This window comes from Aedes albopictus, chromosome 2 (genome assembly GCF_035046485.1).
Source record: "Aedes albopictus strain Foshan chromosome 2, AalbF5, whole genome shotgun sequence".
Classification (NCBI taxonomy): Eukaryota; Metazoa; Arthropoda; class Insecta; order Diptera; family Culicidae; genus Aedes; species Aedes albopictus.
In genome coordinates, this window is record NC_085137.1 from 234,174,039 (window position 1) to 234,199,842 (window position 25,804).

Genomic DNA, 25,804 nt, shown 5'->3' on the forward strand with positions numbered 1-25,804 from the left:
GGTAGGAACTTTGGTCATAGGCTGACAGGGATGGGGGGGCTTGCTTACGCAAACCTGAGCGTCTGTTCTCCAGGAGGAGCGGCTCACAACAGCGTCTGATCCCCATGTTAGGGGCGGCTGATCTGCGTCCGAGTGCCAGGGAAGGACTCTAAGCTCAACTGTGCACTATGGTCCTCCGGAAAGTAGGGGGTTGGTGTCAGGCCCTACGAGCCAGCCGTAAAAAAACATCGTAACGGAAAATCAGCAACAGAATAATACGAACCGAGACCAACGGCAACGACCCCAGCGAACAAAAAGGACTTACGATTGGAAACTCGGTACGTGGAACTGCCGATCTCTCAACTTCATTGGGAGCACCCGCATACTCGCCGATCCACTGAAGGACCGCGGGTTCGGCATCGTAGCGCTGCAGGAGGCGTGTTGGACAGGATCCATGGTGCGAACGTTTAGAGGTAATCATACCATCTACCAGAGCTGCGGCAACACACGCGAGCTGGGAACAGCTTTCATCGTGATGTATGATATGCAAAGGTGCGTGATCGGTCGATGGCCGATCGACGAAAGAATGTGCAGGTTGAGGATCAAGGGCCGATTCTTCAACCCCTGCTTAATAAACGTGCACAGCCCACACTCCGGAAGTACTGACGATGACAAGGACGCATTTTACGCGCAGCTCGAACGCGAGTACGATCGCTTCCCATATCAAGACGTCAAGATCATCATAGGAGATTTGAACGCTCAGGTAGGCCAGGAGGAGGAATTCAAACCGACGATTGGTAAGTTCATCGCCCACCAGCAGACGAACGAAAACGACCTGCGACTCATTGATTTCGCCGCCTCCAAAAATATGGCCATACGTAGCACCTTTTTCCAATACAGCCTCCCTTATTGTTAAACCTCATCACAATCACCACAGCAGACGGAATCTCAAATCGACCACGTTCTGATTGACGGACAGCACATCTCCGACATTATCGACATCAAGACTTATCGTGGCGCCAACATCGACTCCGACCGCTATCTGGTGATGGTCAAATTGCGCCCAAAACTCTACGTCATCAACAAAGTAGCGTAGGGTACCGGCGACCGCCACGGTTCAACCTAGAGCGACTGAAGCAACCGGATGTCGCCTTAGCATACGCGCCTCGAGGCCGCGTTGCTGGACGAGGGCGAGCTCGATGAGGCCCCTCTAGAGGACTGCTGATGCACAGTGAAAGCAGCCATCAACGACGCAGCCGAGAGCTCGGGTGCGTGGAACGGAATTGACGGAACGAATGGTTCGTCGAAAAGTACAGAACGGTTTTGGAGGAGAAGAACGCTGCGAGGGTGGTAATGCTGCAGCAAGGGACTCGACAGAACGTGGAACGTTACAAACAGAAACGGAGTGGAAACAGCAGACCCGCCTATCTCGGGAGAAAAAGCGCCGCCTGGAAGAAGCGGAGTGTGAAGATACGGAACTGCTGTGCCATTCCCAAGAAACACGGAAGTTCTATCAGAGGCTCAACGCATCCCGCAACGGCTTCGTGCCGCGAGCCGAAATATGCAGGGATAAAGACGAAGGCCTCTTGATGGACGGACGTGAGGTGACCGAAAGGTGGAAGCAGCACTTCGATCAGCACCTGAACGGCGTGGAGAACGTAGGCACGGGAGCCCACGGCAACGGAGGAAACGACGACACCAGTGGAGCGCTGGACGGAAATCTCGGATACTTATTCAAAACGAGGTATCAACATAGGATTTGCGTGTATTATACGTCGTTTTGACAAAGTATCCGAGAAATGAACCACCTTCCACGCTGAGGGAAGTTAAGGATGCCATTCACCAGCTCAAAACCAACCAAAACAACAAAGCAGCTGGTAAGGATGGTATGGCAGCTGAACTCATCAAGATGGTCCCAGAAAAGTTGGCCACCTGTCTGCATCGGCTGATAGTCAGGATCTGGGAAACCGAACAGCTACCGGAAGAGTGGAAGGAAGGGGTAATCTGTCCCTTTCACAAGAAAGGCGACCATTTGGAATGTGAGAACTTCAGGGCGATCACTATTTTGAATGTTGCCTACAAAGTGCTATCCCAGATCATCTTCCGTCGTCTGTCACCTAAAACGAATGAGTTACTGGGAAGTTATCAAGCCGGCTTCATCGACGGCCGGTCGACAACAGACTAGATCTTAACCGTACGGCAAACCCTCCAGAAATGCCGTGAACACGAGGTCCCAAAGCACCACCTGTTCATCGACTTCAAGGCGGCATACGACAGTATCGACCGCGCAGAGCTATGGAGAATCATGGACGAAAACGGCTTTCCTGGGAAGCTGACTAGACTGATTAAAGCAACGATGGACGGTGTGCAAAACTGCGTAAGGGTTCTGGGTGAACTATCCAGTTCATTCGAATCTCGCCGAGGACTGCGACAAGGTGATGGACTCTCATGCCTACTCTTCAACATCGCTCTGGAAGGTGTGATGCGACGAGCCGGGCTCAACAGCCGGGGAACGATTTTCACAAAATCCGGACAATTTATGTGCTTTGCGGACGACATGGACATTATTGCCAGAACATTTGGAACGCTGACAGAGCTGTACACCCGCCTGAAACGCGAAGCAGCAAAGGTCGGACTAGTGGTGAATGCCTCAATAACAGCGTACATGCTGGTAGGCGGAACCGAACACGACCGGATCCGTCTGGGTAGTAATGTTACGATAGACGGGGATACTTCCGAGGTGGTGGAGGAATTCGTCTACCTCGGATCCTTACTGACGGCTGACAACAACGTGAGCCGTGAAATTCGGAGGCGCATCATCAGCGGAAGTCGGGCCTACTACGGGCTCCAGAAGAAATTGCGGTCGAAAAAGATTCACCCCCGCACCAAATGCACCATGTACAAAACGCTAATAAGACCGGTGGTCCTCTACGGGCACGAGACATGGACCATGCTCGAGGAGGACCTGCAAGCACTCGGAGTTTTCGAGCGACGCGTGCTAAGGATGATCTTCGGCGGTGTGCAGGAGAACGGTGTGTGGCGGAGAAGGATGAACCACAAGCTCGCTGCACTTTACGGCGAACCCAGCATCCAGAAGGTGGCCAAAGCCGGAAGGATACGGTGGGCAGGGCATGTTGCAAGAATGCCGGACAACAACCCTGCAAAGCAGTTGCAAACACCAGCTTTCCGGTTGGCACAAGAAGGCGTGGAGCGCAGAGAGCACGATGGGCAGACCAGGTGGAGCGTGACTTGGCGAGCATCGAGCGCGACCGAGGATGGAGAGCGGCATCCACGAACCGTGTATTATGGAGAAATATTGTTGATTCAGTTTTAACTTGAATTTGATGAAATACTAAATAAATGAAATGAAATGGTAGGGTACCCGAGCAAAGTCTGATAGCAAATTGAAAACTAATTTTGATGTTGTGATATTGCGAATTTTGATAACTCAGGTTGTTATCGTTTTGGTCGTTTTAACGGTTTAAACATCAAAAGTGAGAGCAGAAAAATGTTCCTGTGACAGCAAATTGAAAACATTCCTGCTACCGATGATAGCAAATTGATAACTGATTTTTTTTTATACTAGGAAAATTAAAAATCGTTGTAATGTAGAGTTTTTCGGTTGACATCAAATCATAAATGCAATAATATAATTGTACTAATGATATAACCCTAGAATTACTTTACAAATATTTGAGAATATTTTAGCACTTAATATGTATAATTATTTAAAACGACAGCAAACAGTAAACAAAATCTGAAATCAACTTAAGTAAAGATAAACTGATACCAAAATGTGATATCAATTTGTTGCTGAACACAAATCATGTTTTCGTTATGCTGTAATTTTGTTGTTGGACTTTGCTCGGGTAAATTGTCAGGTCTAGGAGTCACATATGGTTGGTGATGTGATCTGACAATGGATCAATAAACACTAACTTACGGGCACAACCGATCACTTTTCTATATGAAAACATGTCTAATAAAAGAAATCCTATCGCGCGTCTCTACCCCATTAGGGAGCAGAAGCTTTAAGGCGAAACTGGATCCATTTCCTCACTTTTTGGTTTTTGATTTTTTATAAAATAGCGAAGCAATATTTTCAAAATCGGTTTTCGTACACATGTAGAGTATGGATCAAGGTATCTCCTGAATTTTTTTAAGGTTGAAAATATTTTTCGTTTTTGCAGAAACCATTTTTAAACAAAATATTACAAAAAAATGGTTTCTGCAAAAACGAAAAACATTTTCAACCTCAAAAAAAAATCAGGAGATACCTTGATCCATACTCTACATGTGTACGAAAACCGATTTTGAAAATATTGCTTCGTTATTTTATAAAAACTCAAAAACCAAAAAAATGAAAAAAAGCTTCCAGTTTCGCCTTAAGCCCATTCCACACAGGAATGAACTGAACGCGACAAAGGACAAACCAATGATCCAAACCATATGCATTCACAACAAGAAACAACACAAAAGTAAGCACCGCGCATCTATTGTTTTCGTTTTCGCGCGAGACATTGACGAAAGCGATCGATTAAGCTGCAATATACACTCACACCATCTAGAGCGATGCATGCAAGGAACAAAACAATGGTAAACCAAAATTATAAAATTTAAAATCAATGTAAAAACAAATGATTTCGGCTCAGTTATGCCCATGTGGCGCCCGAGCCTTCCAAATAAACGAATAAGTAAAAAAAGAAAAGACATTTCCCTTCCTTCCAACTTCCACTGCACAAAGTCAATCTATCAGATAATGCCTACAAGATAACCAAAAAAGTGTCTTATGTCTAAGAACGTAAGGTGCTGTGAACATTACTGAATCACGAGTTGAGAGATAATTATTGTTACACTAGTAAAACATGGCAAGCTGCGTATGGCTGACCGCGTTGTACGTATGCCGAAAGGAAGACAACAAAGAAAATACTCAGTAGTGAACCAGGAAGATGCGTACTTATGAAGCCGAGGAAAAAAATACTCACATGAGCACCTCTGGTGCCATAATTAACTACTTTCGGTATCCTAGGTAAACCAACTAATTTGAATATGCAGATATTGCAGATATACATCCATTATCATGAAGATCTGATTAACATTTTTCTGACTAACAGCTCACAACGCATCCGCTATCCTCCGGGCGGCGTCAACGTTAGTATCCCCGTTCAGCATCACGCTTTTTTCCCACCATGAACGGGGAGCACCATCAAAGATAATAATAACGAGAAATAATTTTCATGGTCGGTTCGTGCCGCAGCGCGTTTTTCACCGTCAAAGTTCGTTTCTCCACGAAGCACAACGCGCTCCGTTTCCAGGAAATTGTGTACAGCTGGTTGGTGGCATCCAAGCGACAACGACCCTATGTGTAGTCCACCCGTCCGTGTAGCCTTTCGCCGTCATGTGAAAATGCAAAATGCAACCATGTCCACGCTTTTGCCTGATGAATTGATAAATAGGGAGAAAATGGTGTTTGCATAGGATTTTCCAGTTCATATTTTTCAATTAGATATACATGAACCTTGAACGTGACTCGAATGTTCTTCGCTATCTGTAAGGTGTGTGGCGGTATGATCGCGAAAGTCATCAGTTGGTTGGGTAATGAGTATTTTCAAACTGTTTCACTCATAAGTATAAGATATCTTGTATAAATGCAAACATATTCCATAAAATGTACAACATAAACTACGTTTCCAAAGCTGCTACTTAGTTGCTCTTACAACTTTTCCTTTCACTTCTTTTATTTGCCAAGTAAGCACGAATGAACCTACATTTAAATTATATTGTTCCTTTTCTGCCTCGGCATGTTGATGAGAATGTCACCGGGATTACCTACGTGGCAACTGGCAACGGACCTTGACATAAAGTTTAATTGGATACTCTGCTACGGCTCTCGTATCGTATAAATAAGGGAACCCAGCCTTGTCGGCAATTAAACAAAGCTTCAACTTTTAGATGAACGAACAGTACAATAATAAACTAACTAATTGATGTTTGCATTTGATTGTCTCTGCTTCTTTCCCAGAATCATGGTTACCAAAATATGGCGGAGTTGCTTTCCGTCATCCGAAAACTCACCACATCACGTCGAACGGCATCATTTCTATCTATGTCAGGTAAGTGGAAATCTGTTTCGAATGCTCCAGTGCAACACAATGAAGTGTATAATTTTAAATTTTTTGCACTTCTTATGTGGCACTAACGGAAATACATAAAGTTTGGTTGTATTACTGAACGTAGAAAATGAATGAAAAAGCAATTTTGGCAGTATTAATATGGGACAAATGTTATTGACAAGTGATTGTATCCACTATAATGTGTATATAGACTGTTATAAATTATAAATACTTTTTGTTTATTAATTTAAAACTTTTGTTTTACACTGTTACATCTATATAACTGCAATTTTAAAAGGAACCGAATAAGATCGAATAGAATATATCAAGAGGTCATCGAAAGGCTCAACTAAACAAATAATACAAAAAGTTTAGCAGCATTACTCGAACTATGGGACACGATTCACAGGCACTGGTAGGTCGCGAAAACTCAGGTAACGTTTAAAGTGACGATAATCAGCGTCATTTTCAAAACTATGCACTTTGTCTCGCATTTTCTCGGGCAGAAATAATCAAGACTAATTTGTTTGATGGATCTTCAGGCTTCTGTTAAATAAAAATTAAATTCAATGAAAGGCGGTCATTTTTGTGCTTCAACAACCGTGTCCTTAAAGTTGAACTATTCATCATTGAAATAATCATTCAGGATTCATTCAGGAAATTCTGGTGAAATCTATCAGGAAGTCTTGCTGGTATCTCTCAGGCAATTCCTGTTGGGAATCCCCAGCAATATTTAGAAGACTCCTAAAAGCAATTACAGTCGGGTCTCCTATTAAACGCTGCCACCCACTGCGTTTAGTTCATTTTTGTAAGTGATAAGTCTAAAGTAGGCGCTAACAGCATTCAAAAAACCAGCTGGCTTGGATGCAAGATTGCTGAGTAATTGCGGTGAACGTAAAGTGGGTGGCAGCGTCTAATAGGAGACTCGACTGTATTGAAGTAATCCCAGCTAAAATTGTTTGAAAAATCCCAGCAAGAATTCTTCAAAAAATATTAGTAGGAATATCTGAAGGAATCCTAGCAGAAATTTCTGATGGTTTTCCAAAAGATTTCTATGGACATCCTTGCACAAATCACAGGAGGAATTTCTATAGGGATCCTTGGAGAAATTACAGGAAGGATTTATAAAGGAGCTCTTGGAGAAACCTCTGGAGCAATCTTAGCAAGAATTTCTGGAGAAATCTCATAAGGCATTTGTGGAAAAATTTCCTGAGAATTCATCCAAAGATGTATTAAAGGATTCGTCCAAGAGTTCCTGTTGGCTTTTCTCCGCAGTACTGATACGTATCTTCAAGGGTTTCTTAAGAGAACCTTCCTTCTGAAATTTCTACAGGGATTTTTCATAAGATTCCTCTACAAATTACTTTTTGAATTTCCTCAAGAATGCCTGGTGGGCTTCCTCCAGGAACTCCATATGTGGTTCTTTCAGAGTTTTTCCCAAGAAATTCTTCAAGAATTTCTCTTGGAATTCATCTAAGAACACCTCTGGAATTACCACTAGAAATTCATGCTGGAATTCATCCAATTATTCTTTATGGGATTCATTAAACAATCCCTGCTGTAACTTCTCTATGGATTCCTTCAGGTATTCACCCAGTGATTCTTTTTTCCATGGATTACTTCAGATTTTCCTGCTGGACACATTTCTGGAATTTCTGAGGACTCCTTAAAGCAATAACTGCTTAAAAATCATCTAGAAATACTCGAGAAATCCTGTTAGGAGTTCCTGAAGTAAGAATCTCTAGAGGTATTTCTAGAGGAACTTCAAGAGAAATCCTTGAAGGAATCATCAGAGCAATTTCTGGGGGATCCCTGAAGAAAGCAATATAGGAATCTCAGCAGAAATTTCTAGCAGAAACCCATCGTGCATTTCTGAAAGAATTCCCAGAGGATTTCTCAACAGGTTTCTTAAGCAATTTCCCTTGGAATTCCATTAGGGATGCCTGCTGAGAGTCCTCCGAAAATTCCTCCTGGGATTCCACCAAAATTTCCTCTTGTGGTTGCTCAAGGGAGTCCTCTTGAAGTTCTTCCAGAAATTCCTGCTATGATTACTTCGAAGATTTCTTCAAATATTTCTCCAAGAATTCCTCTTAGAATACATCCAGTAATTACTGCGATATATCTTTCAGGAATTTCTTCATGAATTCTTGCTCAGATTTCGCACACATTTTCAAAAGGAATATCTTTTATTAGCAGACATTCATGCAGGATTTCGGAATATACAGGGGATGGCCAAAATGTTAGGCATAGGCAACTTTTTTTCTCCCACAAAAAATCCAACATGCTATAACTTTTCATAGAGTGCATCAAAAAACCTCAAATTTTGACTGTTTGTCAACCTATTATATGTGCATCATTGGTACAAATTTGGGCTCGATTGATTATTTTTTCGCGAAGTAAGAACCGTTCGGGTAAAACACTGTTATATAGACAACTAATTTTTGAACTGTCATATCTCGGAAACCAGTGAACCGAATTGAATGAATTTTTTAACGTTTATCAACAATATATTGATACTTCATACGACGTTATAAACCCAAGTAACACACTTGTCACGGAAGCGTCACGGCAGCGCAGGTTTTAGTTACGCAGAAGTCACTGTGACTAACTTCTAACAAATAAACATTTGTTTGCTAGAAGTAAGTCACAGTGACTTCTGCGCAACAAAAACCTGCGCCGCCGTGACTCTTCGGTGACAAGTGTGTTACTTGGGAAATGTAATATTTTCTCACGGCGAATTAAGTTATACCGGGTTGAAATTTTTACCCATATAGAGGAAAATAAGCCAAATTTACAATACCCCACAAAAATTACTAAATGTGTTCTTTCTGTAACCTAAATAGGCTCTAATATATCTGATTAGAGATAACTTGAGAACAGAAGTGGAAAGTCTTTGGATATCAACACTAAAATTTATTGACATTGATGTAAAAAAAACACATTTTTTCGAGAAAAATCCAAAAAGTGTCAATCCATGATAACTTTTTTCAACGTTTAAAAATGACATATGTTTTAATAGTTTGTGAAGCATTTACATTGTTTCAAAAATGAGTTGTTTAAAAAATAGTGTTTTACACAAACGGTTCTAACTTTGCGAAACATTATTCAATCGAGCCCAAACTCGTACCAATGATGCACATACAATAGATTGACAAACAGTCAAAATTTGAGATTTTTTAATGCACTCAATGAAAAGTTATAGCATGTTGAACTTTTTTGTGAGTTGCCTATCCCATTTTGGCCACCCCCTGTATCATTGGATCTGACGGTATCTTTGCGAAATCAATAGAGGAATTATTGCCGGAGCTTTCGAAAAGTCCCTGGAAGAATTCATGAAGACATTCGTGGAGAAATCCCTGGACGAATCACAACAGAAATTGAAAATTTCAGGTGGACTCCCTGGAGGAATCGCAGGAGAAACTTTTGGAGGAATACTTGAAGGTATTTCTTCTGCAGTGCCAACTGCCAACTGGAATTTCTAGAGAATTCCATCAGGCATTCTTGGAGACTTTCCTATAAAAATCTTTGAAAACCCCTCTTAGAACTCTTCCACAAATGCTTGAAGAGATTCCCCTGAAAATTATTGTTGGGATTGTTCCAGAGGTTGCTTCTCCCAGGATATTTGTACAAATCCTTCCTGTGATTCTTCCGAAGGTTCCTCCAGAGATTTTTCCAACGATTCCAATAGAATACTTATTTCAATTCCTTCAGAGATATCGTCAATTTTTTGTCTTTCTCTTATATCAATGGCTACATGTTCATTCAAAAAACGATTTTTCATTAGAAGGCTCGGAGGATCAAAACACATATACCAATCAACTCAGTTCGACGAATAGAAATGATGTCCGTATGTATGTATGCATGCACGTATGCCTGTGCGCCAAAAAGTTCACTCACTTTTAGGGCACTTCCCATGGATCAATTTGTTTGCTATTGAAAATGGTGCGGATCGGTCATGACGTTCCGGAGTTATGGCCATTTTAGTGACCGGGACCAGCACCGGCAGAACTGGCTGTCTAAACGTTAAACTGCTACGATTTTAATATTGAAGATGACGTCTGTTTAGTACAGTTTTAAACACCCTCCTTATCTGAAACTGTAGAGATTTTTGCAGTTTGTGTCAAAATTCCATTCGAATCCATCTACTCCGAACAGAGATATTGAATTTATTCGCGTTTTATACCTATTTTTTCCCATTGTGCAATGTAATACCTATGGGCACTGACGATCGATGAAATGGATATATTTTATATGGGAAAGATTTCAGGAGTTCAAAAATAGCGATCAGGATATCCAAGATGGCGGCCTAAAATCCAAGATGGTGGTTCCAAGTTCGAAATGGCGGCTGTTTAATGATGTTTTAGACTCTAAATTCATGCAATATGGGTTGACGCGAATGACCCGCGTGGTTAAAGCGTCTTTAATGAAAAAAAAATGTAATATGGGTATATCCCGAGCAGAGGAAAATATCAAAATAATAACAATGGAATCACAAAACCTGTTTTTATATCTCGGTTTGTTATTATTAACTTATTAAGTCATCACCGTTCCATAACATGTTCTGTTGGGCAATCTTATTTTGTTATGATCGTGCTCTTGGTATATTTTCTATAAATTACATTTCAATAACATGTTTTGTTTTAGCACAAGTTCAGTTATTATTGTGTCATTGAGACTAGCACAAATATTTGATCATTAATATTACAACAGAACTAGCTTTGCAATCAAAACTACACCATTCGGGATTTTCGTTGTTCACAGCATTCCGTGAGGAACTGTAAGAGAAAATATTATGTTGTCGTCAGTTCCTCTTCTTACTGACATTACGTTACAGTGCCAACTTATCAACCTTTTGTTTTATAAGCACTTCGAAAAGTATACCTGTTTTTTTTTGTCCCAGTTTCAGTTAGGTATGAATACGAAAATAAAGAGTGTAATAGAGTGTTAGCCATTTTATGAAACATTTTGGATCAACTGGTGGAATTCAACGACGAACAACACATTTTCGACAAAAATGTAAAAAAAATAAGTCATCAAGAAGATCCTATTGTTGGGTATCCCATTGAATGCATATGGGACTTTGGAGGAGTTCCTATCCGCAACGATTGTTATCAATAACGTATTCATATCAAAATTTGTTATTGAAATATTTTCAAAATTCGCTGTTATTAAGTTGTTATTGAAACGTACAAAACATGTTATTAAACAGGTCTTCCAGGAACATTTTTTTGTTATAATATTTGTTATTTTGCCGCTTATGACAGACAAGTTTATAACAGGACATGTTATGTAAATAACATGAAAATAACTCTTTCCGCTACTCAGTTATTTTTCCAAAATAACACATTTTATTATGCTGTTGCTATTCCCTTCTGCTCGGGATTTGGTATTAGGAAGATGTCCGGAGTCCAAAAATGGCAATCAGAATATCCAAGATAGAGGTTTAAAATCCAAGATGGTGGCTCCAAATTCAATATGGTGGCTATTTAACGGTGTTTTAGACTTTAGAATCATGCAATAAGGGTATATTTGATATAGAAAAGATGTCTGGACTCCAAAAATGACGACTAGAATATACAATATGGCGGTCTAAAACCCAAGATGGCAGCTCCAAATTCAAGATGATGGCTGTTTAGTGGTGTTTTAGTCCTTAAAACCATGCAATATGGGTATATTTGGTAAGTTGGTGGCTTCATGTTCAAGATGGCGGCTGTTTAATGGTGTTTTAGCTCTAAATTCATGCAATGTTGGTATATTTGGTATGGGGTCCAAAAATGGTAACCAGATTATTCAAAATGGCGGTCTAAAATCCAATATGTCGGCTCAAAATTCAATTTGGCGTCTGTTTAATGGAGTTTGGCTCTAAAACCATGCAATTTGGGTATATTTGGCATAGGGAAGATTTCTGGACTCCATAAATGGTGACCATAATATATAAGATAGCGGTCTAAAATCCAAGATGGCGGCTCCAAATTCAATATGGCGGCTGATTAATGGAGTTTTAGGCTCTAAACCCATGCAATGATACATATTGCCCATTTAACTGGCATTTTTCCAGACATACCAGCTGTCTGAAACATACTGGAAAAACTTGTAATTAGAAGGCACTAAATGTAGCTAATTGGCAAATTGAGAGATGAAATTTGTGAAAAAAATCGCGTTCTGGTGGGATTCGAACTCCGACTCCGTATTCGCTAGACCGGCGCTTTAACCAACTAAGCCACAGAACAGGTACCGTAAAACGGGGTAACTTTGATAGTTTTTCAGCGAATTTTCTTAATATTTTTTCATATAACAGTATTTCGCCTAGTTTTGTATTTTTAAAACAAATACTGGGGTATCAGTTATCAATTGCAATTGAAAGAACCGATACTCTTGAATATTTTGGGTGACTTTTAGTTTTTCATATGTGCGAGAATCAGATTGTCATTTTGGGGTAACTTTGATAGCGCCCTGAAAATACATCAAATCTCAAAAAAAAAACTTACTGATTGAAAGCTAGGAGTATGAACATGATAAAAGAAGCCTTGTGGAATATACCAGATAGATTTTTTATACCAAAACATTGATTTTTTGCTAAATTCTACATATAAAAATGAGTTTGTGAAGTACTAAGTGAAACACACAATGAATTTAACTATCAAAAATCATTATCTTTGTAAAAATATAAGTTTATCACAGTACATCAGCATATGAGTACATGCTTTTCATGATGAGTTTTTTTGTAGTTTTTGAATGTTTTATTAATAAATTTTGAACAACACATATAGTATGTAACACACATACTTCTAGGCGTTTATCGGTGTATGAAAATCAGAATGAACGCTCTGATTAACAAAATTAACAAAATTTTTAATCATGATTAATCATTGATGATTAAAATTCTAATTTTGCTGATTATTGATTATGATTAATGATTAATTTTATTTTTAGGATGATTAAAGATTATGATTAATGATTAAAATTGGTTTTATCTGTGATTATTGATTATGATTAATGATTAAAAATGGCTCATTGATTAAAAATCATGATTAATCATGAATAATCAATCACAAAAAACTGGAAATGATTAAAATATATTTATTGTTTAATATGTTTTTGAAGTTTCAAAAGTAAAAGGTCGCTCTGTCCGGAAGATTTTTGAAAAAAAGATCATAAATTATATTATTTAGAACAGCATTTGAACCAATTTAAATTGGATCTTATATTTATATGATGAATCATTTTTGGTGATGAATGATTAATGATTAATATTTTTTTCTTATGATTATGATTACTGAATAATGATTAGATTGCAAAAACAGTGTGATTAAGATTAATGATTAATGATTAAATGAGATTTTTTTGTGATTATGATTAACGATTTTGATTAATCTTAATCATTAATCATTAATCATGATTAAATTTATGATTAATCATTAACGCTCTGATGAAAATCTATGTCCCAATTTACAAAATTTCGTAAAAACACATTTTTTAAGAGATTCAAGCCCAGATTTAGAATCTTCTATGATGCATCTATCGAGAATAAGAGTCCATCAATTGAAAAAATAGTTGAAACGAAGTCGTATAGCAGATTGTTTGAAGAGGTTGACAAATGACAAAAATATCAACAATTTTTAGTTTTCGTCCAAAAAGCTGCATAGGTTTAATGAAAATACTAGGTTTAATGAAAATACTTCTAAGATGAACTTTCATATGTATAGAATTGATCTACGTTTGCTTTTTCTTAACTGGTTAAAGGAATCAAAGTTATAAGATAAACTATACAATGCCTGTCACACTATCAAAGTTACCCGCATTATCAAAGATACCCCGTTTTACGGTAATGGTTCTGCGGAATAGAAAGCCAAACTGCCTCCGAAGCCGCACCGTGAACACTCCTATTTCACAAACTCATCTCTCTTTTCGGCTTAGATGCCAACCCACAACACACTCCTATTTGTGCCCACTAACTACAAGTGCGATTGATTGATTGATTGATTTGTCTTTATTAGAGAGACTTTCAGCCCTTGGCTGGTTCGTCTCTTTCCTGAGAAAGGTGAGCCAGAGGGGCTCACCTGGTAAAAAGCTACAAAGTCTGGCAGTTTACATATCATTTGGTTATGTGAGGGCCCAGAGGGGGCCCCCGGGGAGAAAAAATACATTTCATTTTTGTCAAAGATTTTGTTTGCTGCTGTCCGTTTTCCTTCGGTTTATGGTGCCGGTGATGTGGGCCCGAGAGGCCCGCCGCTCACCGGGGGAAGGGGGCTGTATGCCGGTCAGGTTGTCCGTCCTATCCTGTGGACTACAAGTGCGAGCGAATTATTTATATGAAGCCGAGACTTACTCTCGCACTCCGCATACCTAGCCACCAGGCAGCAGTTTGTTTTGCTGGTGTCTAATTAGTATGCGTCGAGAGCTCGGCACGGTCGGACGCTCGGACGACCGAACTGCGCCAAGTGACGCAAGCAAGAGTACAATGATACATATTACCCATTTCACTGGCATTTTACCAGATTAGCTGGTATGTCTGAAACATACTGGAAAAACTTGTAATTAGAAGGCACGAAATGTTGCTAATTGGCAAATTGAGAGATGAAATTTGTGAAAGAATCCCACCAGAACGCGAGGTATGCGGAGTGCGAGAGTAAGTCTCGGCTTCATATAAATAATTCTCTCGCACTTATAGTTAGTGGGCACAAATAGGAGTGTGTTGTGGATTGGCATCTAAGCCGAAAAGAGAGATGAGTTTGTGAAATAGGAGTGTTCACGGTGCGGCTTCGGAGGCAGTTTGGCTTTCTATTCCGCAGAACCATTACCTGTTCTGTGGCTTAGTTGGTTAAAGCGCCGGTCTAGCAAATACGGTGTCGTGGGTTCGAATCCCACCAGAACGCGATTTTTTTCACAAATTTCATCTCTCAATTTGTCAATTAGCAACATTTCGTGCCTTCTAATTACAAGTTTTTCCAGTCTAAACCCATGCATTATGGGTATATGGAGAATATGTCCGGAGTCGAAAAATGGCGGCCAGAATTTCTAAAATGACGATCTAAAAACTAAGATGGCGTACCAAAATGCAAGATGGCGACCATTCAATGGTTTTTAGGCTTATAAATCATTTAATATGGGTATTAGGGTGGTCCACACTTATATTAAAAACAAAAATTTAAAAAAAAAAAAATACGAAGTCTTACCTCCGAATTTAGTTGATTTGGACTCCTAGAAGCTACATTCAAAATTTGAGTAAAATCAGTCATGCCCATGGGGGCTAAATCTTAAGTTTTCGCTTTTTGCCACTAGGTGGTGCTGTAAAAGTTTAATATTAAAACCCTTTGGTATTCTTGTAGATTATTATACGCCAAACAGCTATGTTGAAGACTGCAAAGTGATCCAACGCCTAGTTATAAAGTTTTACCAAAGGTAAAGTAAGACGAAACTTTGTTGTTGGTTTTCCAGTACATGTAAAGGAATAATAGGGCATATTTGGTATAGGGAGGATTTCCGAAATCCAAACATAGCAACCAGAATAACCAAGATGATAGTTGTTTATTGGAGTTTAGGTTCTAAAACCATTTAATATGGGTATATCTGATATGGGGAAGAAGTCTTGAGTCCAAAAATAGCACCCAGATTACGAAAATTTTCGAAATTCCATGAAAAAATGAAGTGGTTGACGAGGTTCAAAAGTTTTCAAAACGTTTTCATCCCATACAAAATATATAGAGTTTCAAAATTGACCCAATTTTCTCCGCTTTATTGTATTTTTTTCTAATCATCGTAAAAAACAACAAATTGAATAATTCTTAAAAGAATGTTGAAATCGTTAGAATTGAGTTTAAAACCGACAACAACTTCTCCAACTCCAAGTCGTTATTATCCGGTATTTTAGTTAACATAAATCAAACACTTTGATCTGATTTGAAAAATGTTTAACTACCAGAGTACAGGGAAACAAGAAGATCAAAAAAAAATGAAAGATCTTACATCATAACTTCACGTGTCAGCTCGACCTATCCAAACTCTGTTTTATTACATAATTGGGTTGTTTAGTGAATAAAATATTGCTATTTTCTATAGCCTAATCGGAAAAGCTCATATAGCTGAGTATAACGTGATTTTATTGGATTCATATACCTATGTTTTGAAGGTTAAATTGACAAAACAGTATTGATTTTCGTGGCTAGAATGACAGTTCAATCGATAAAATGACAGTTCGACCCGAACAAAAAATTTCCCCCATACAAAATTTAAGTGCATTTTAAAAATAGTTCTAGGACTCCAAAAATTATGAAATTTTGTATTTAGACTAATTTTTGGGCGGAGAATCCAATTATGAAATAACCCGGATACCCCCAAAGAACCAAATTCTCACATGTTTGTCATTTTTTTTTTGTGTTTACCGAACATCATTGAATTATTGTTACCTAAGGTATCGACAAGTTTCATGTTAAACGCGAAACTAGGATAAATCTATCATCAAGCTATTGCCTTTTATTGTATTTTTCTCACTACCCCAGTATGCGACGATAAAGTTCATTCAACTCTTCGTTTAATCCAGCCTTTAGAAGCCAACGAAAGCTGGAGGATAAGTTGAATGGAAAACGGTATAAGGATACCGGAAAACAACTCTATATAGGAGGTGTTCGTTCCAGATCCGGTACATCAGTCTTCAATGAAACGTATGAGTTTCACAAGAAAGAAGATTTACGTCGATAAACCGGAAACATAAAGAAATAAAATGGGGAACAAATGCTGTTTCGGCAGATTCGCTCTCTTTGTCATGGGGTGTTAACTGAAACCTGGTGAACTCAAAGTTGATCGTAAAACTCTACAAACTAAACTAAATTTATACGGCCAATTTTACCGAAAAAAAAAACAAAAATACCGGAAACACCCAAAGTTACCCTATTTTAGTTTGGGAATTGACAAATGTTCTTTGCTTCAGTTCCTCACACATCATTTATCAATGCCGTTTGACTCACCGAAAACAAGAAGTTTTGACGCTCTTGTTGGGTATGAAACGTGATGGAAAAAAATGTGTTAGCATTCTCAACACTACTCCGTAGAGGAAACATAATCTATCACCAGAAGCGAAAATCACCTCACTTCACCCGAGGAGCAGAAAAAAAGTGGATTTAAAATTCATAAAACGCGCATGGGTGGTCAATGTGATGTGGGAAATCATCACGAGCTACAATTAATTAACGCTCCCATGCTTCAGCACGTGACATGGGATAAAACTTACAGCGTGTGAGGATACGTGGATGGTCGAACTAGTCCAAGGGATATGAAAATCCAATATGGTACTCGACAGAATACGCGTTCTGAATTACGTATGAGATTCGAGAGCATCCGCATTCGGGCTCTCCATACATACAGTATGACCCATAAAAAATGCGGCAGTTTTCAAAGTCATCGTACCCCTACTTCGAACTGATTAACCTCGCATGTATCTATTGGATAGTATAGTAGAGCCACTTATCTTATAATGGCAAAGGAACATAGACTGATTCCATGCAAATACCTTCGGAAATATAACGTTGAACATATGGATGTCGAAATCGTCCACGCGCCAGAGACCGTTTTTTAAGGATATAATTTTCTTTCAATTGCTTTCAATCACATTCAATCAAATTTTATTTTCAAAATAGCACTTTTATGGCTGGATAAGGTCTTCAGGAGTTTTTTTGGTTCGTCGGACAAGCACGAAAAAAATATTAACTTATAAATTAAGAGACATTTTGTGAAAATTGAATTATTTGACAAATCATAATTTTTAGAAAATATTATGTTTTAAGCATAAAATTGTTTTTAAGTACATAGTATTTGTACCTATCATAAAGGTAGGTATATATGCCTTCATCGACAAAAAAATGTTTTGAAAAAGGTTCTAACAGTGTTAAGTTTTTTATTAATTTATCTTAAATACGGTTTTTAATATCTAGCACCTTTTTTAGTTTTTGTTTCCTAAACATTTGAAATTATTTTTAAAATATTTTTCAAACATGGGCGTATTAAAGAGTACATATTTCTTCATGGTTTCCATGTGTTTAAAAGTTTTTATCTTAGTTCATTTTGCCATGAAAATCATAGGAAAACTTGATTTTATTTAGAAATTGTTAACAATTACAAGGTATCCCATATACGTAACCAATGAATATTTTGACAAATTTTTTAGAGATCCTGTATGACAATGAACTCCTTATTGTATCCTAATCCAAAAAAGTTTAATTCATTGGGATTATTTCATTAAAAATCATCAAATACTGCAAAAAATGGAATGTCGCATTTTTTTATGGGTCATACTGTATTAGTTGGTGATGATTTAACTTGTGAATTCTTGTTCCATTCTCGCACTTCCATGTCATTTCGAGTCCAGTAGGATTGTACATCTTGCACTTGTTTTTTTCTTACAAACAATTAAAGCAACACGGAGAAACAGTAACTTAAATAATTTAAAAGTATTTACATACCAGCATGAAGCTTAGCATTGAAGCACTGAAGCTAAACCCCTTCTCGTATAATCATAAAAGTATATTTTCCATGGCAATTGCAGAGTGGAGTTTGCTCCGAAACTGGATGATCAGTAGAGTGGGTCATCGTTTATATGGAAAAGTGAAAAATTCAATGGTATCCCATCAGATCAAAGCTTTTTTGATCCCATTTCAGGACCCAAATAAGTGTGCAAAATTTGGGCACGATCGGTTATGTCTTCGTTTTGCGCATCGCGTTTGAAGTTTGTATGGGGTTTTACATGGGAAAACACACTTTTTTGCATTTCTCTCATAACAAGCTCGAATTTTTCTAAAACCGTGTAACCGTTAAAGTGAAAACATAGCCTAGGGTGTCCTGAAAAACTTTGTCGAAGACCGCGAAGTGATCTGATGCTTATGAAAAAAGTTATAGCGTTGGCATTGCTTGGCGAAACATCATGATTTTGTTGCTATTGTTATTCCTTTACATGTTAAAACATAAACACATGCATGCGGTTCGATGGTTATAACTATTTTCACAAGCATCGGATCGCTTTGCGGTTTTCAACAATGTTCTTCAGAACATCCTAGGCTATCATTTTACAGTATCGGTTAAAAAGTTTTAGACAAAATTTTTCAACTTATGGCTAAAATGCAGAAAAGTATGTTTTCCCATACAAAATCCCATACAAATTTCAATTGCAATGCGCAAAGTGTAGACGCAACCGATCGTGCTCAAATTTTGCACAGATACTCAGGACCCGAAATGGAACCAAAAAAGCTTTGATCTGAGAAAACGCTTCCAATGACCCACACTAATGATCAGGGGGATCAAAATAGCAATCTGACTGTGAACAGTCAACTCTCCATAACTCGATATTCTCTAACTTTTTTTCAATTCGTTGTGAATCTTGGATATTTAGTTCTTCTTCGTTCTGACGTAACCTTTCAACTGAGACAGACCTTGCATCTCAGCTTTGTGTTCTATGAGCACTTGCCACAGTTATTAATGAAGAGCTTTCTTTGCCAATTGGCCATTTTGCATTCGTGTGGCAGCACGATGAAACTCGATACACAATGTTTTTATACTTTTTTCGAATACTTCCATCAACCTGACTATTCTTCAGAACTGCATGGTGCCATCTAAACCGAGCTATGAAGAGTTGACTGGATTTCCAATTGGGACCGAGCTACTCTCCTATTTGTGTTGCCCTTTGATTCGCAGAATGTGTATCGCGAAAAACCATTTGCTTGTAGATAGAAGCATAAAGCAAAAGCACTAGTCGCATTTCCAACACTACGATGAACTGGAAACCGAACTACTGGGAAAGCTTTTCCGTTGCTCTTTGCACCACACTGACTGACTGTAGCAGGGGTGCATCGCGAGTAGAGAAATGCATAATTCAGTGTCATACACACTCTAAGCTGCCACGGTGTGATGGAATCGGTTGAAGTGGATTCGATGCAATCGATGCCAGTCAACATTCCGGATGGAACGACGGCATCTCACAATCTCAAAATGGGAATCACAATAGGTGCCACAGCTTTACGCGAGATGCATCTTGAGGGAGAGCGAAGTGCATTGATAGAATTGCAATCCCTTAAACCTGTTAGTGATTCCGATTGTGATGTGAGCTTAGGTGTCGCTAACAATAAATTTTCTTGCGAAGTGGCATTAGTGTTGATAACACTATTGATCAAAACTGGAGGAAATCTTCTTCTTCTTCTTGGCGTAACGTCCTCACTGGGACAAAGCCTGCTTCTCAGCTTAGTGTTCAATGAGCACTTCCACAGTTTTTAACTGAGAGCCAGTGGTGGAAATTGATCGCGAACATGTGCTTACGCGCTACAAAAAAATGCCATCGCATCGCAAACCTTTGCTGTGCGATGGTGTTCGTACGTCTGTGGCACACGATCGTACGACACGAACGCCAACGAATGCATCGCATCTTTTGCAAGCGCGATGCTTTTTTATTTTAGAGATTCGCGGCCGATATTTCTGTAATGAAATCAAATTTTGGTAATATTTTTCGTCGATATCATTTATATGAATGGTACCTGGCCAGTATAATCAAAAAACACCCAACTAATTACCTTTAGGTGTACAAAAAATGGCAACAAACCAAGTGTTCTACATTGTGATTCTTCTGGCGAACCAACTGCGATTCTGCTCGTTCGACATTTGTTTTGTGTTGGTTCGTCGATCCGGGAAATCGTGAACCGTTCTCTCTTTTTGGGTTCGCGAGCGCGTGAGCAAAGATTGTGTTTGATGCGAACCAAAAAACACGTCAAGCGCATGATGCTTTCCACCACTGCTGAGAGCTTCCTCTGCCAATGACCATTTTGCATGCGTATATCGTGTGGCAGGCACGAAGATACTTTATGCCCAAGGAAGTCAAGGAAATTTCCTTTTACGAAAAGATCCTGGACCGACCGGGAATCGAACCCGTCACCCTCAGCATGGTCATGCTGAATACCCGTGCGTTTACCGCCTCGGCTATATGGGCCCTCAAACTGGAGGAAATGTTTCCAACAATTTTGCATGAAAACTTGACTAAAGTTGCAACATTTTCTGAACTATTAATTAAAACTGAAAGAGGTATCGCTGGAAATTGTAGTATATCTAGACCATTTATGGCAAATAGTGTTGCCTTATCTAAAAGTTATTGTGACAGTCTAAATGACAATTGGCTATTCCATAATTATAGCAGTCAGGTTGCTCAGCACATGCTGACTTCTGTTCGGTCTCTTTCCTGACCGACCGTCGACCAGTGCAGACGCACATGAAGAACACTTAGGATAATAAATTAATTAGTGAATAACAAATTGAAGTCTATCGCGTGTGTATTTTTCCGATTACTTCCTCCCAACATTTCAGAAATTATATGGACAAAATGTTAAGATGAGCAGCAGTAATATAGGGCGCCTGTAGCAGTTATCGTGCTACTTATGCTGCATTGGTGATGTGGCCAAAAACTAAGGAAAAATATGCGATTAAAAACTGGAAAAAATACAAAGACTCGCTTCTGTATCAACAACAGGTACAATGCGTAGCACTCCTAAGAACGCATTAGATTTTTTTAAGGTGAATATATAACGAAGCCACACCTCGAATTTTCAAGAGCACAAATCTGAGGAACCAAAAGACGGATTGCGCTGAAAAGTTGATCGATTGGTGACCCGCTGGTGGTGACCAATCGATCAACTTTTCAGCGCAAACCAACCCTCGGTTCTACAGATTTGTCCTTTTGAAAATTCGAAGTGTGGCTTCGTTATATATTCACCATAATATACAGTCGTTAGCAGTCAGTCAGAACGCATTAGATGCTATGTTAAATATTCTCCTGTTACATCAATATGTCCAGCTGGAAGCCGAGAAAGCCGCAATACGGCTTAAGCGTACCAAGGTCTTATATGATGGTGACATCAAAGGACATTTTAGTGTTCTAAAAGAAATTCCAGTCAATCCATTGGTTACAATCAATAATGACTGGATGGAAACGCAATTCAATTTCAAACTTATGTATAATGTTATAGAGCCGGATCGTACAGTTTGGGACGAAGGAGGACCGCCAATTCGTACAGGATCAATCGTATTTTATACTGATGGATCGAAACAAAACAATCAAGATGGAGCTGGACTTACTGGCCCTGGTGTTAGTTTGTCAGTATCTATGGGTAGATGGTCAACCGTCTTGCAGGCTGAAATACAAGCAATTTTAGAATGCGCTACTATTTGTTTAAAAAGAAAATACAAACATTGACACTTATGCATTTTCACGGATTGTCAGGCAGCTTTAACAGCTTTGAAATCATACACATGTACTTCGAAGTTGGTATGGGAATGTGTCCTCTTGCTACAACAATTGTCCGCTAACAATTCCATTAACATTTACCGGGTTCCTGCCCGAGCAAAGTCTAACAACAAAATAATAGCAAATCGAAAACACGATTTGTAATCAGCAGCATATTGATATCAGATTTTGTAATAAACAGCAGATTGATATCACATTTTGATATCAGTTTGTCTTGATTCAACTTGATTTCAAATTTTGATTTCGTGTTGCTGTCACTTCAATTTATTATAAATATTAAAGTTTTTAAGTAATTTTAAAACGATTTTTCCATTTTTTCGCACTGATAGCAAAAACAGTTATCAATTTGATATCACTGATGGCAGGAATTGTTTTCAACTTGCTGTTAAAATTTGTTTTCAATTTGCTGTCAAGCTTTGCTCGGGTGGTCACCATGGAATAGATGGGAATGAAAAAGCAGATGAACTTGCAAGAATGGGATCATCTAAACCTCTACTATTTAGGGCCAGAGCCTTTTTTGTGGGACCTCTCCATGTTCCATAAAAATCGAGCTCAGGAACTGGGAAAACTTCATGATGATAACCAACTGGAGTAACACCCATGGTGCACGACAATCCAAAAAGTTTATTACTCCAAATATTTCTGTTACACAAAAACTTCTCGCTCTGTCAAAGAAAGACATGTGTACATACACAGGACTAATAACAGTTTAGTTAAATTTCACCTAAGGCTTATCAAAATACATAGTCGAAGAGGATGTTTGTCGTTTTTGCAATGAGGAAACTGAGCCCTCTAAACATTTGCTATGTGACTGTATTGCGCTTTATACCACAAGGCTAAAGTGTTTTGACAAGGGATTTTTACAGCCCTCTGATATATGGTCGTCATTCCCTTGTAAGGTAATTCATTTTATACGATATATCATTCCCTGCTGGGAAAATACTGATAATCATGTGCAGAGGGTCTCTACTGATAATGACCTATCGCCTTGAGATACGGTTAAACATTAAAGTGGGTGGTGTATCACAATAGATCAGAGAAATGGTCGCAGTGATAAGTTACCCTACAAAAAAAAAGGAAAAATATTTCTATAAAAATAAGAAGAAAACCGACGAATGTAAACGATGTGTCAAATGATGGATAAGTTTTCATACTTTACAGGAAAAATATAGAAACGGAGCCAAAACTACTTTCAATATTTATTTCGGCGTGTGCCAATGATAGCAACCCTGTAGCAGTTATGGACACATTTGGTAATTTGGGTTCCACTTCGCACTATTTACATGCATTCCTTATGGCAGGGGTTTTCAGACGTTTCGGCTCGCGGTGCACTTTTTGGAAATAAATCGCTCCGCGGTGCACATGTTCATTATTGTTAAAAGAAAACAATTCCAAATTCGTCAAAAAAGCTGTTAAATTTTTAATAGCAATTCCAAGTTGCATACACTCGTCATTAGTTTCCCCCACCAATTATGACACTGTCTTACGATTTTTTCATCACTTATCAGAGCATAGCGAAGTGACACACTTATTCGACTTAGAATATTTCTGGCTGAGAATGTTTCTGGAAACTTTCAGACAAGATCTTTATACATGCTGAACCAAATCTTGAGCCGAATTAGTAGTGATTTGTTTCTGTGATTTATGTTCCATCTTTTCGTTTGACGTCTCCACTCATAGACATTTTAATTCAAACCTGTTTAGATGTGCCTAGGTGAAAGCTGTGTAAGTTTGTGCTCCGTCCAATATTTTAATTATTGTAAAAACGAATCAAGTCATTATGTCCGAAATTTGTATGTATAATTACAGTGTAATGTTGTTAGTCGTTCCATCAGTCCATGTCCAAACCTACTTGACCTAAAAACAACTTTTGATGTGAGTATTTTTTGTATAACAAATGACTTGACTACTCAAACTTTGTATGTAAATTGTAGTTTGCCCTGAAGATGAGTGAATAAACGCTCGAAACGTCGGCTTTAATTAAAACAGTTGTTTTATAAGCAACCCGAGGACCGAAAATACGCCAGCAATCGTTATCAAATTTGTTTCTAAGAACCTCGGTGAAGTCCTTCCAAGACTACTGAATTATTTCTAGCAATAGCGTCTCGTAACCTCACTTTTTACCTCTTCAACGACTCTAAAACTGGAATTTGCGGAGAATTCAGAATTCGAATCAAATCTAAAATGGACGAAAACGACAATTCTCGTGATTTTCTACAAACTGCGAGCTTATTTGATGACAAAACTCAAGGAATTACGTTCGTTGGACAGGTAGGTTTGAGGTTAGGAAATCGCCACTAGAAAATTGTTGATAGACGTTTTTCCAAGATTTTTACTGGATTTCTGAAAAATTTCTAGCAAGACACTTGGCTTGGCAGCTTTATTTTCAGAACTTTGGCATATATTGACAATATTTTTGATAAATGCCTTCCAGGAACACTTGTTAATTGGCTTCTTTAGCGGTGTTGGGATAATTCCATTTTCTGAATCTGCATGCCAAACTGAGCCGAAAACCAAATGTTCATCAATTTTGATGCCAGGGAACCTATTTAAATATCAATTTGAAGTTATATGGGAGCGATTTGTTGAATCACCCCTCGTTTCGTTTTGTACTGGGCGGAGCTGTCAAACAGTTGCCTAGCTGTCAAAAGGTGATTTCGAAAAATATCTTTGAAATTGATTTTAGGTATCAAAAAAAAGTTCTAAAAATCTGAAAAAAATCATAGTGGCTCAGAAAAAGGCGCTCTTTCATATAAAATCAAAAAATTAATACTTTTTCCAAAATTTAAAAACCTAATTCGGAAGGAGTTGTGTGTTCACCTGATTTCGAAATCAGTGATAGATTCCTTCTCTGGTATTAAGCAAAGCCACAGATATATTAGTAAGATTTCTTCTTAGCGTTTAACTCGCCGGCTGGAATAATGAAAATATTACTCTCAATTCCTTGCACCACCTTCAATAGTGCAGTTTTTCTAATTGAGTCGAATTATTTTTCATGAAATAAGTAATGAATTTGAATTTAAACGTAAATATGCAAGACTTTTCTGAAGTGCTGCGATGCACATGTCATGGCTTCGCGGTGCACCAAGTGCACCGCGGTGCACGATCTGAAAACCGCTGCCTTATGGGAATAGCCATAATTGGTACACTTTGGCAAAATAGGGTGCAAGGAAGCCGAAAAGTTAAGGAAAATGATTTATTTCTATCATAATTTGAGCAAATGGTGAAGTTTGAATGATTGGAACCATCTTTTGTGAATGTGATCTGTTGTCCACGATTTTTTTCTTGTTGATTTGCATAATTAAAGGTTGAAAATCAACTTTGGCGAATTTGAGGTACTATAGCCATAACTGGTACAATGAGTATAACCTGTTTTTTATTTCCTTTCAACGACTTTTACCGAAATTAGCGGAAAAATCTAAAAAAAAAAATAAATAATTAA

At 38.5% G+C, this 25,804-nt stretch overlaps 1 protein-coding gene across 6 annotated transcripts in view; it reads left to right on the forward strand.

Annotated features, from left to right (window-relative positions):
• Positions 1 to 25,804, forward strand: part of LOC109400994 (protein rolling stone) — a 228,371-nt gene that overhangs the window by 144,791 nt on the left and 57,776 nt on the right. For all 6 annotated transcript variants that reach the window (XM_062851353.1, XM_062851352.1, XM_062851351.1 and 3 more), the window contains one exon: positions 6,002 to 6,092. In XM_062851353.1, coding sequence (XP_062707337.1) covers positions 6,006 to 6,092 — 87 coding nt within the window. In that variant the 5' untranslated portion in view covers positions 6,002 to 6,005. The remainder of the gene's footprint in view (positions 1 to 6,001; positions 6,093 to 25,804) is intronic.